The sequence below is a fragment of the Pongo abelii genome, chromosome 2 (assembly GCF_028885655.2).
Source record: "Pongo abelii isolate AG06213 chromosome 2, NHGRI_mPonAbe1-v2.0_pri, whole genome shotgun sequence".
Classification (NCBI taxonomy): domain Eukaryota; kingdom Metazoa; phylum Chordata; class Mammalia; order Primates; family Hominidae; genus Pongo; species Pongo abelii.
The window spans coordinates 144,446,112-144,458,740 of record NC_085928.1 but is presented as its reverse complement, the minus strand read 5'-3'; the positions used below and the strand labels follow the sequence as shown (position 1 = coordinate 144,458,740).

At 46.8% G+C, this 12,629-nt stretch overlaps 1 protein-coding gene across 2 annotated transcripts in view; it reads right to left on the bottom strand.

Annotated features, from left to right (window-relative positions):
• Nucleotides 1–12,629, bottom strand: part of EPHB1 (EPH receptor B1) — a 446,794-nt gene that overhangs the window by 281,728 nt on the left and 152,437 nt on the right. For both annotated transcript variants that reach the window (XM_024244263.3, XM_054552661.2), the window contains exon 3: nt 7,440–8,121. In XM_024244263.3, coding sequence (XP_024100031.1) covers nt 7,440–8,121 — 682 coding nt within the window. The remainder of the gene's footprint in view (nt 1–7,439; nt 8,122–12,629) is intronic.

Sequence of the window (12,629 nt, the reverse complement as noted above, 5' to 3'; positions counted from 1 at the left end):
CAAAGCAGTGGAAACAGAACTCAGACTCCCAGAGCTCCTAAGGGCCCAGAACCAAAAGACTGCACTGCAGGCAGGCTTGAATTCAGTATAATTTTTCATCTCCATCTTTCAAACTGAAAAGTGGTGAGTCTCCATCCATGCAAAAAAAAAAAAAAATGCAGATGTTTGTGCCCAAATTCTGCAGAAAGGGACTGCCCAGCCACAGCAAGATATGGGGACCAAAAGCAAAGGATAAGCCTGACAACAGCCCTGACTGAGCTGGGATACAGCCCTCACAGGCCCATGCAGGGTCCTTGATACAAATAAGAGAAACACAATCCCCCAGTCCACAGCTCCCTTCCTTCCCTCTGCCCTTTCCTATAAGCACAAAGCTTCAGAGCCTTTTCTTCCCTGGTGAGCCTCAGATTGCCCTCTGAGGGGCTGTGTATTATCTGCTGGTTCATAAGCAGCTTAACATGTCAGAGCTCTCTGGAGAGATGGAGCTGCCCCTAGAGGGATTAAAAAGGAGGTGGTGATAGTGGACATGGAGTCCTGTGCAGAGGGACAGTGCAGAAATGTGTAACCACAGAGCCACCAGAACCCCAAGAAGAAATAAGGTATAAAAACACAAGAGAGAGGGTCATTTGTGAGAGACAGTTGAGAGAAGTTCGATATTCCTGAAAACACATGGTGTGCTTTTTAAAGGATGGCTATTTTTAGCAAAAGCCAGTCTCAGAAGTGGAGGCAGATAGTGGCCTCCCTAGTCCTGAGTTCTAATCCCAGTGCTAACATTAACTAGCCGTGGCTCTCTAGACTGGTGCCCAGAAATGCTCCTGGCAGACCCCTCTCTGGATAAATGAGGCAGTCTCTCAGCATCCCCACACCACTCACTCCAGCAGTTTCAGACCCCAGAGGTCTTCATGGGAAGATGTTGGTGAAGAAAACGGTGGCATTAGGGCCCCTATTGGACTCCTGACGTGGTGATGTTCCCACTACCCATCCCACCTCAGTAACAACCATATGATGTCTCTGTCATCATCTTTGATAATACATATATATTAAGTCGTGGATGACCAAGTTCAAACAAAATCCACCTAGGGCAGCTCTCATGCATGGGATGCTGCCAAATCATGATCAGTAGCTCTAACATTGGCCTGGAAGACTCATGATTATTTGCTCAACACCAGTGGAATTTGGGTGCTTCTAGCCCTGTGTCTCAAAGGCAGAAAGGATCATTATGCAGAGCACAACGGGGTTTGGAATCCAGAACTCCCGCTTGCCATCCTCTGCTGCCTCCAGAGCCCGGCATCCTGGAGTCTATGCTGCAGAGGGGCATCCTTCCAGCTCCCTGTGCTGTTGCTCATGCCTGTGTCACAGTCGACTACAGACAGCCAATTACATCTGATTCCTCTCTGGGGGTCGCTGGGTAGGGCCGCCACGGGGAGCAGAGGAGGCCCGAGAGGTTTCTAAATGAAGTAGCCTGTTGGGAAATCCTATTATGAAGCTCATGTTACAGGGCTGCGGTGTTAATGACCCTGGCCTCCCCGTCCCTGAACAGAGCCGGTCTCCCTGGGGCTGGAGAGGAGGCTATCTGGGTTGTGGTTTCCCTCTCACCAGCCAACCGCTGATGGGACCGAGAGAGCAGAGAGGGCTCCTTGGTGCCCTTGAATGTGGCTTCCAGCACTGAGGCCTCACACACACACACACACACACACACACACACACACACTCCCTTGTGTTCCTCACCTTCTCTTTCAGCAGCTCAGGATGAGGAGGCAGGGGGAGCCCAGAGCTGGGACCAGCAACCCTAAGGGAGATGGAAGCAGGCCCCAAAAACCTCTTTTTCCAAGAAGAGCTAAATTAGACGTATTTTTTCCACTTTCAAATCCTGCAAATTTTTCATCTCAACTCCCCCAGGCTTATAAAGTGGCTCATCTCAGCTGCTCAAGCTGACAAAGGTGCAGAAACTGTTGAAAGGTTCAAAATGTCCCTTGGGTTTCCAGGCATGAAGGAATTTACATGTAGGTTTTCTTTACTGAAGAAAAAAGTCCCCACTTGGAGAGGGGGGAGGAATGAAGAAACAGCCAGGAAGGAGAGGACAGCAAGTCTGACAAGAGGAGAGCCTAAGGCAGTGCTGGTGGGAACACCAGCCATAACTTGCAGAGAGACACCAAATGGGAAGACAGGCACATCGAAAACTGTTCTGTTCTTCTGTTAGAGTTGTAAAGGCCCTGACAATATCCAGAGTTAGAATGGTCATAGGTGATCTGAGAGCCTTCTGGAAAACCTACTCAGATTCCCAGTTAAAGTCAAGCATCCCATTCCCAGCCCCAATTTGTAGGCATGAGCAGAAAATAGGAGTCCTGCAGGTTTGATCATGCTGCTGGGACCAGTAGTGGTACCCCTGGCATTCTTGAGACAGTACCTAGGGACCCAGCTGGTGCTGGCTAGCTGCAAGGATGTTTGTTTCTGTAACACCCAGACAGTCAGTCTTCAGCTTCTGCCCCTCTTTTCCCTGCCAAGAGACCTTTTTGGGCTTTATCAACTGTGCCATCATGTTGATACTCAGGGTTGTTCAGGGCTGCCCTGTATGGCTTTCCCCAGCCTCCAGTCTTTATTCAAGGGGTAGTGATGCTCGGATACCTTCCTCCTGGTGGCCTGTAGGCTTTGTTCTTGGTCTACCCAGCTGCCAGCCTGCTCCTGCAGTCCCCTCTCCCAGACTCCTTCTTCCCCTCAGGCACCCAGGTTCATCCTGTCTACAAATCCCAGTAACTCCATAATATCTTCAGTGACCTACCCTGGGGTCCCTTTCTTCTGGACACCAGCCACATAGATGGTCCTGGTCTGCTGCTTAGAGCTGGGGTTCTTGGATTTTTTAAAATCCCCATGTTTGGGCCATATACAAGACTTATCACCATCTCAGAAGGAGGCAACTGGGGATGTCACTTTGTAAAACCTTTCTGAGGGTTCTCATGCCTGCGCTGGGGTCAAAAATTGCTGGTTCTGAAGACCATGGCTCTCTCAGGCTTGGAGAGTCTTCTCTCTCCACTTGGTCCTTCATTTCACAAAGACCACCTGCCTAGACCACCTGCCTTAAGGCAGGCCATGTGAGCCACAACATTCAAACATGTGTTAACTTGCCCTTTGATGAGTTGAGGAACAGTGGCTTATTCCTCTTTGCTGTTTTCACTTGTCACTGCTTGGTGGTCATGGAGCTGGGCCTGGGCAGGTGCAGGAGGGTGATGACTGGGAATTCAGGATTCCTGCTGACCTGTGTCTCTGGATGGGGGAGTCCCACGGATCTTCATTCCAGAATCTTATTTTCTTAATAAGGGTAATTCAGAGACTAAGGACAATGACACCTAGCAACATGTAGCATTGCATGGCTTAGAAAATATTCTCATATCCATTTTCACACACTTTGAGAAATAGGCAGAGAAGATATGACTGTCAACGGAAAGGGACTTACCTAAAACCACGTAGCAAGTTTGCAGCAGAGCCAAGACTAAAACCAGCCCCTATCTTTAGGTTAGGTCTCTTCCACCCAAGCATACCCCCTTCCTCTTTCATCCACTTGCACCTCCTGTGCATGACAGCCCCAGACAATGAAGGCCTAGGCACCATAAGTTGGCATGTGCCCTCTGTAATAGCAAGCTAAGGTCATCCTGGGGCAGGGGCAGAGGCAAGAGAGGATGGCAGGGAGAATTATGCATAGCATTGTCATTTTCTGAGTCCCCAGTGTGGCTAAAGAGGCAGCCTAATGAGGCAGCTTCTTCTGGAAACTCCAAGGACTATGTCCTGGGAGGGAAAGCCAAGCCCTCAGGCAGCACTCAAGGGGAAGAATAGATCCATGGGCACATATGCATAGTGCTCCAGCTAGGATCTGGCCACTCAGGGCTTGTCAAAGAAGACATGACAGTCATATCTTCTCTGCCTATTTCTCAGACACCTCCATGGACACCCTTATGGGATACTGCAGCCCTCAAGCTTCTAGCACATAGATAAGAAGCCTGCCCCTGCCAGGTTCCTTCTAACAGCCCCAGCCTCCTCCCCTTCCTCCCTGCAGTCCAACTTCAGCTAAAGCAATATTTTAGGCTACACAGTAGAGAGAGAGAGAGAGTCTGCTGAGAGCCAACTCAGCCTCCCTGGCACAGGAAGAGCCAGGCTGCATGGGACCTACACAGAGAATAGACTTAGCCACCAACCTCAGCAGGGAAGAGGGGAGAAGGGAAGACAAAGCTATGATTTCTCATTAATCTGCTACACTATGGGCACAACTTGAAATTGGGGTAGATGGGCCATTTTCCTAGTAGTTAACAATTTTATAAAGACAAATGCATGATGAGGTCAGAGTCACTAGCGAGATGACGTCAACAGGCCAATGTGACTCTGCCTGATGGGACCAGCCTGTGTGTATAGAAAGGATGTCAGGAACAGGCCTTAGGCCAAGAAGCCCTCTAGAAAATGCATGAGCCGCTTGCCACACATCCTAATGCACAAGTTCTCCCCATGGCTTCCTCTACTCCCCTCTCACCTGTTCTCTTCTCACCACCCACGCTCTTCACAACAGAAACAGCTCTAGGCCAGGACCACTCTTTGCTGGCTGTGCTGTCTAATTGGTCTCCAGGTGCCTCTGCACAGCCAAGCAACTGGTCACCATGACTTTGACAGGAGACGGTTTCACAGAAGCAAAGTGAAAGCCAAGAAAATACAGTTCCCTGGCCATAATGAAAGTCTGTTCTTCCAGGAAAAATAGCATGGAACCAGAAGCGGAGAGATTATTCTTTCTGCCACCCTACAAAGTCCCAGTTTCACATATGCAGAAAACATGTATCAAATAAGCACAACTGTATGAATCATAGAACCATCAGCATTTGGCCCAGCCAGGCTCAGAGGACATCAATTCTCAGGGCTGTGTTGGGAGATAGTTAGCTGTTGAAGGCTCACTGTGTCTCACCTGCAATTCTCTGTTATCCACCATTCTCCCTGCTTCTGCCCTCATGATGATTGTGCTAAGTGGGCTACACCAAAACCACTGTGAATGGCCACCATGTCCATCTGGCAGCACTCCGTGAGCACCAAAAATGAGTAGAAAGCCTTTCCTTGAAGACACACCATGGAGACCAGTAACAAGTACCTCCACATGCACTTCCCACCCCCCACCAAAGAGTGCAGAGTCTTCCCAAGATCACCATTTTTGCCCAAAGGTCCCCTTGCCAGCCATCAGAGTCCAGTTACCTGCAGAGTTAAGGGCAAAGATTTCAGGGGATTCAGCTGAAAGTTCTTGAGACAAGGGCAAGGGGCCCTTCTCTTCCCTTTCAGGGCACAGAGCTCAGCCAGGATGCTGGGCCACAAGACCCATGACGCCACTCTCCACTCTCAGAAATATTACCAAAATGTGGCTTCCCATGCCTCTGAAGTGGCAAAGTGATGGTGCCATGGGTTCCCCATTTCCTTTACCCTCCAATGAGTTTGTAATAAGTAGTTTGTAAAGTCAAGCCATGTTCACAATAGCTCAAGATTAGAAATGTCCAACAAAACTCAGGAGGGGATTGAGACTGGGAAGGAGAAATGGAAAGAAACAATTTGGATTTACATATTTGTCCTCACAGGCCCTCTCAGGACAGCCACAGGAGGTAACTGACAAGCTACACGGACAGCAGAACCCTCTAAAAAAGAAAAGTTCCAATTAGCGCAAAGAAATGAAAGCCTGTTCCCAGAGACCCAATTAAATCAGAACCAATCAATGCTTGCTCTGGTTCCTGCCATTCTGCTCAGGTTGTAATGAGAAAAATGACAGTGCCCCAGCCAGCAAGTGTGGTGTGGCAGCCCTCTGAAAACCAAAGAAATCACCCACCATGCGCTGCTGCAAGCATGACGGGTAGCTGCTGCACCTGTGCCTTTAAGAACTCAGCCTGGTGCCTTGGTCCCCACTTAGACCCTGCCAAATGGCAAAGATGGTGACCCATCCCAACCAATGGGACAAAGAGGAGGACTGTGGGACCAGGCTGGGATGGTTTTAAAACTGTTGACGTTGATTCATCACTGGACCTAAGATCTGGCACTCTCTCTCCTTTGTTTCCACACAATCCATCATGGGTACCAGGACCAAGAAATCCAATAAAGACACAAAGGCGCAACTCCCTGCTTTCAGCAGGCCTCAGAAAGGCTGTGTGAGTGCTCTGGCCCAGGCAATTAGCTGAGTCCAAAGGATTGCAGAGCTGATGGCACTAACAAGCCTGTGCTTGGCACTTCAGCTGCAGGTGTCTGGGGAGCAAGGTAAGTGCAGAAGTAAACTGGCATAGGCTGGTCTGGTGCTCAGGCAGGGTGGGGGTGACATCAGAGAGGGAAGCTGGCAGGAGGCTCACAATGGAGAATAAGTTGCTGATACAGCCCCCAAGCCCCAAAGGACTAAGGGCAACCCTAGGAGTACATTAAGGTTAAGGTGGTCATTTCTGAGGTCTATATAGGAAGGCTTCCTTGTACAAGAATCAGGACCTTTGAAGGTTCCAAGCAAAATTTAATAAGGGAGAGCAGTCTTCTCTTCCCCAGCCCTGGATTCCCCCACGTTCAGCTTCCATGCACTTAGACAATGCATAAGCTGAGGGGCCTCCAGATCCTTCTATTCACTCCCAGGGCAGACTGAGCCTGCAGCCAGTTCAGCACATTTATTGCCACTTGTTGAATATGGGCTTTCTAGGGCTAGTGCTAGTGATGGCTAATATGAGCACACAGTATCCTGACACTTTCAAACTGCAAAGTTTGCACCACTCTGTGTCATTTAGAAGCAAAAGTTAATACAATACATGATACAGTCCCACTCCCATTCCAATAGTTTCATCTCCTTCCAGGGCCTGGCAATGAGCCCCTAGAGAAAGACAGCCAAGCCAGAGGGCTTTGAGTTAATGAGCTACACGGGTTCAGTACCAAGTTGAGTGCTGTGGGAGCTGGACTGAAATGAACTAAAATATTTTCCAAATTCAGTCACTTCTCAATTACCCTTGAGTGAATTGTCCACGGCAACCCAAATTCCAAAGTCTCCAGCCCCAGAGCTTAGGGCTGGATGCAGGATATAGGGGTGTGTGTGTGTGTGTGTGTGTGTGTGTGTGTGTGTGTGTGTGAGAGAGAGAGAGAGAGAAAGAGAAAAAGAGACAGAGAGAAGAGAGAGAGATAAGTTCAACACTTCAACACTAAATATTACAGACTGGTTATCAAGTTATTTTCCACTGTTTGAAATTCTCCCCATCTCTTTCTCTCACCATGAATAATAAATATGGACAATCTGGTTGGACATGATTGGAAAATCATCAGGCCTAGCACTAGGAATGGGAGTCCTCAGAGCTTTATAATAAGCCATTAGACTATTTTCTGTTCCTGTATGACCCAGAATTATTGGTGGGGAAACCTTGCAGATCTGGCCCTGCCATAGATGGGCAGGAAGCAGAGGCTCCAAAGCTTACCCTTGCATGCCACGCTGTTCTCAGGCTCATAGCCAGGCTTGCAGGTGCATCGCCCAATAGGCACCATCCATTCCCCATCCCCGTTGCAGTAGAGTTTGATGGGCACGTCCACTTCCTCTGCGTTGGGGATGCATGTGCCCCGAGCAATCACCAGAGATGTGCTCTCTGCCCCTGTCATGGTCTCTGGAAACACTGCAAAATTTTGCACAATGCTGGGACACTTTTTGAAGAAGACACGGACAGAAAGAAGAGACATACAGGCTCCATAATCCTGAAAAGCGAGGTAAAAACCATTCCGAGTAAGAGGCCCAAAGCTCCTGACTTCTGTGTTTACCTTCATCAGCCTTCCCCCAAAGTCCACCTGGGAGAAGCTCTCATCTGCAGCAATGGTGTCTACTTTGAGGTAGGGGGCCTCAGACCAGAAGGCTGACTTCTTGGTGGCAATGACAGAGTCAGTCTCATAGTAATACAAGTTGAAGGTCTCCTTGCAGGATCCTGGGACATTAGGGAGGCTGCTGCAGTCTCTCACAGTGAAGCGCATCTCTATGTAGATGCGATGGGCCCCCCGCCGGTTGATGAAGGTGGTGAGCAGCCAATTGTTCTGGTTGGGCTCGAAGACATTGCACACCTGGTAGGTGCGGATGGTGTTCAGGTTTTCATCGTAGCCACTGACTTCTTCCCACTGTACATAGCAGGCCACAGGCACACACATGCAAAAACACAAAATAGAGAGTGAGAATACAAAAACAGGCATAGCAGAGAGAATCCTGGGGCTAAGGGGCCTTAAGAGCTCACCAGTCCAGCAGATTGACTTGAGAAATGAACACATCTAAGCGCAACTTGATTTTAAAGATCTTATAAGAAAACTTCATATTTTTTTGCAGCCCATCCCAAAATATAACACACTTCATTCAAGAAAGCTGTCCCTTGCCTAACCCATAATGCTCATTCTGTGACTGGCTTATTACATCCATGGGGACAACATGCAGCTTTCAGCCCATGTGATGGCAGGGACTTTCTTCCTCACTTCCACAGTACCTGCTCTAAAAGCCAATCTGTGGATTGGGGGTCCAATTACTTGACACCCACACTTTGGAAATCCCCATCTTTGAACCTAATTTCTTTCTTGTGGTGAAATTCCTTTATGTCTCTGAAAAGCACATGAATTTAAAGCTTTTCAGGGTTTCTCAACCAACTTAGATTCTCATAAACTTTTTTTCAATAACATCAATCTCTTTGAAAGACTGATATGGTTTGGATGTTTTTCCTCTCCGAATCTCATGTTGAAATGTGATTCCCAATGTTGGAGGTGGGGCCCGGTGGGAGGTGATTTGATCATGGAGGCAGATCCTTCACGAATGGTTTAGCACCATCCCTTTGGTGATGAGTGAGATTTGGCTGTTTAAAAGAATCTGGGAGCTCCCCCTTCCCTCTCTCTTGCTCTGTCTCTCACCATGTGACATGCTGGCTCCCCTGGCCTGCCATGAGTGGAAGCTTCCTGAGGCCCTCAGCAGAAGTAGATGCCGGCACTATGCTTCATATTCAGCCTGCAGAACTATGAACGAGTTAAACCTCTTTTCTTTATAAATTACTCAGCTCAGGTGTTTCTTCATAGCAATGCAAGAATGGACTAACGCAAAGACCTAGACTATAAAACTGGTAAAAGTAGAGGCTGCTAAGAAGAACCCTTAATGAAGCAAATGAAGCTCTATTGTGTGCAAATTTCAAGCAAGGCTATGATGGAGGAAAATGTTGGAGGGTGTTACTTTAGTGAATAATGAAACTTTCTTAAGGAAAGACAATCATGATTCACATTAGAAAACTGAGCTCCCATTTATAGCAGCCCTATAGATTGGAATAAAAAAGAAGAAAAACACATGTATTAAGTGATGTCTTTCACTATTCCCAGCAACTTTCAGAACTAGGTATTATTATCTCCAATTTACAGATGAAAAGACATCATGCAACTCATCCATGCTTATATGGCTAAAAGAGATTATGAGAGAAGCTAGTAGGAAATACTTTGAATGGTCAAAGAAAATCACCTAAGAACTTCTAGAAGATTATTTCAACAACAGGCAATGAGGGTTGGAGGGGAGTCGGGAGGGGTCTTTAAAGGCATGGTTCCCTTAACTGAGCTCTCTAGGGCAGGGGTCAAAGAAGAGTTGCTGGGTCATTCTTTCTTCCTTGTGCTTGGAGAAAAGGAGTTAAGGAAGAAGCTGCCCACAGCTGGGAGCTCTCCAGATCCTGGTCTCAAGAACTGAGGATATTTCCAGGAATAACTTTAAACTTATATTCTGTTTGCCTAGAATAAAAAAAAATTGAGAAAAGAAATTAAACTTCCTAAAGTGAAAATGAATTAAGATCCTTGACTATTTAGGAGTGGTGATCAAGGTAACCAAATCATATCAGTATCTTTGAATATTATGCTAATTGTTTATTATTTACAGTGGTGGACTTTAAATATATAGACTAGAATTCTTCATTAACAGAGCTAAAAGCTAATTATGTATGCATGGAAAATATACTGCAATTGCTCCTTGCAAGGAGTAAAGCTCCCTGTGGAAGCAAGTGGATAGAAGCAAGGCTGTCCTCTAAACCTGAGTGAAGGAAACCAAAAAACAGGCATAGTGTGGAGAGGTGGGGAAATGGGCACATTGAGAGCTGGCCCTGCATGCCCAGGTCTGTAAAGTGACCTCACTCATGGTCACTCCTTCTGTCCAGGCCTCTGCCACCAAGGCATCTAAACTGCAGTCAATCCAGGGTCCTCCTGGACCCCAGACTCTCCCAGGACTCCTAGAGTGCCAGTTCCCTCGCCAACTTGAAGTCCTGCCAGTCCCTCACCAACAGATCAGCTCCTGCCAGTATGCTTGCAGCAGTTCTGGACACACAGGCCATCATGATTCACTACACTGGATAGTCTCAGCTCCAGGCCAAATATCACCCAGCACTCCACTTTTCAAGTTGGAGCACTTGACCTCCAACCACACCATTCATGACCCACCAGCATCTCTCCCTGCTCCACTCTACCTTCTGCAATGCCAAGGACTAATATCCCCAAACTCACAACTCTGTTTCCCAGTTCCAAGCCTGTTCTTATGCTGTGCTTTCTACCTAGGATGGCTTTTTGTTCTTCTTTGCCTGAGTTATTCCAGCTCTGGAAAATCCCCTCACTGAATTAGATAGCATATCATAGCATATTAGTACATCCTCCATACAACAGGTAAGAACCTGTGTACACTGGCCCTGGGGCACCTACCTCCCCCAGGAGTCAGTGAGCCCTGAGGGGGCTGCAGCACATCCCTGGAGTGGTGCATCCACAGTCCACACAGCTCCTTCACAGCATGCCTTGTGCCCAGCACATGGACATCCCTGTGCCCAGGTCCCATCATGTGGCCAACACGGAAGAGAGATCTCACCTCTGTGGCCTGCATAGAGTATAAATTCACACTGTCGAGCCACACCTGGACTTTGCTTAATTCCTTATTGATTCTCTAGATGTAAAAGAACCACTTTTTGTGCCTTCTTGAACACTGTGTTTTGTTCTATCAAATGTGTTTATTAAAGTTATGTTCTGCTTGCCTATTTTTTTTTCAGCCAGGGAGAAGTTACTGACAATGTTTCAGATCAAATTTTTAGACCTCCCTACCTTTCCATGGCTGTTATAAAACAACATTTTCTCAGTTGACCCTACATGACTTGAGGAAACGAAATTTTTTTTTTTTACTGTTCTGCTATTGTTGAAACACAACAGGTCTCATGACCCATTATTCCAGTTGGGTCTCAGTACACACATGGGGCCCCTCTGTCAATGTACAGGTGAAGCATGTGACCCCATTTAGAGTGGGGGTCTGGTCACAGCCAGAGTTCTTGACCCACCCAAGACTAAAGGAGCTCTGATGTGGGCTTCACCTTAGCACTGAGACAGTCACCACCAGGAGGTATTTAAAGAAGCAAAATGAGGCCAGGTGCAATGGCTTTTGCCTATAATTCTAGCACTTTGGAAGGGTGAGGTGGGAGGATGGCTTGAGCCCAGGACTCAAGACCAGAATGGGCGACACGGAGAGACCCCATCTCTACAAAAATAAAAATAATAAATTAACCAAGATTGGTGGCTTGTGCCTGTAGAACCAGCTATTCAGGAGGCTGAAGTGGGTGGATTGCTTGAGCCCAGGAGGGGCTGCAGTAAGCCATGCTCACACCACTGTACTCCAGCCTGGGTGACAGAGCAAGACTCTGTCTCAAAAAAATAAAATAAAATAAGCAGCATGAGGATTTCTACTCTCCTACGGGAGCTGGGATATTGAGAACATTTATCTTAGAAAATGACACTGATTGGTATTATAAGACCCAGCAGAAGTAATTGTTTCAAACATTAACCTCTCTGGGCCTCAGTTTTCTCATCTGTAAAATGAGAATTCATACTGGGTGACCCTGAGTTGTAAAATTCTACAGATCTAATTGATTCCATGACAGCTCCTAAGGGAGTGATCAAAGCAAATTAGAGGAAATTCAGCTGCATATTCAAAGGGAAAGAGTAGAAGGAAATTGAGAGAAAGGAAAATAACTCCCTGTTGTTGGGAAAAGGCCATCATAGAGCTTCTCATTAATTTCTTTCCCTCTTTCATTCTTCTGTCAGCGAAAGCTCTTAGGGGTTGAAGAAATAAGTGATCAGAGTGGGCTTCAGGAGGCACACATACTTTCCACAGCAAGTGGTAATTAGAACTGGGGGGGTCAAAGAAAGAGGAGATGTTGGTTAATCGAGATGAGGGTAGAATGGCATTCCCAACAGAGACAGACAAACATATAATTCATTTACAATATTTGGAATCAGTCTCATTGCTTTATATTTATACCTCATTCATTCATCAATGAAAAAAAATGTCTACTGAATGTTAGGTTTGTGCCAGGCATCCCATTAGCCACTGGGGATATAACAATATGAAGCTTATAATCTAGTGAGAGAAACAGAAATTAGAAAATGGTTATTAAAATAACTAAATAATTACATTTGTGTTAACTGCTGCAAGGGAAAATTACAGGGAGCCAAGCAAGGGGGTGCAACGGATATACAGAAGATTGTCAGCAAAGACCCTCTGTATGAGTCCATTTTGTGTTGCTATAAAGGAATACCTGAGGCTGGGTAATTTATAAAGAAAAGAGGTTTATCTGGCTTATAGTTCTGCAGCC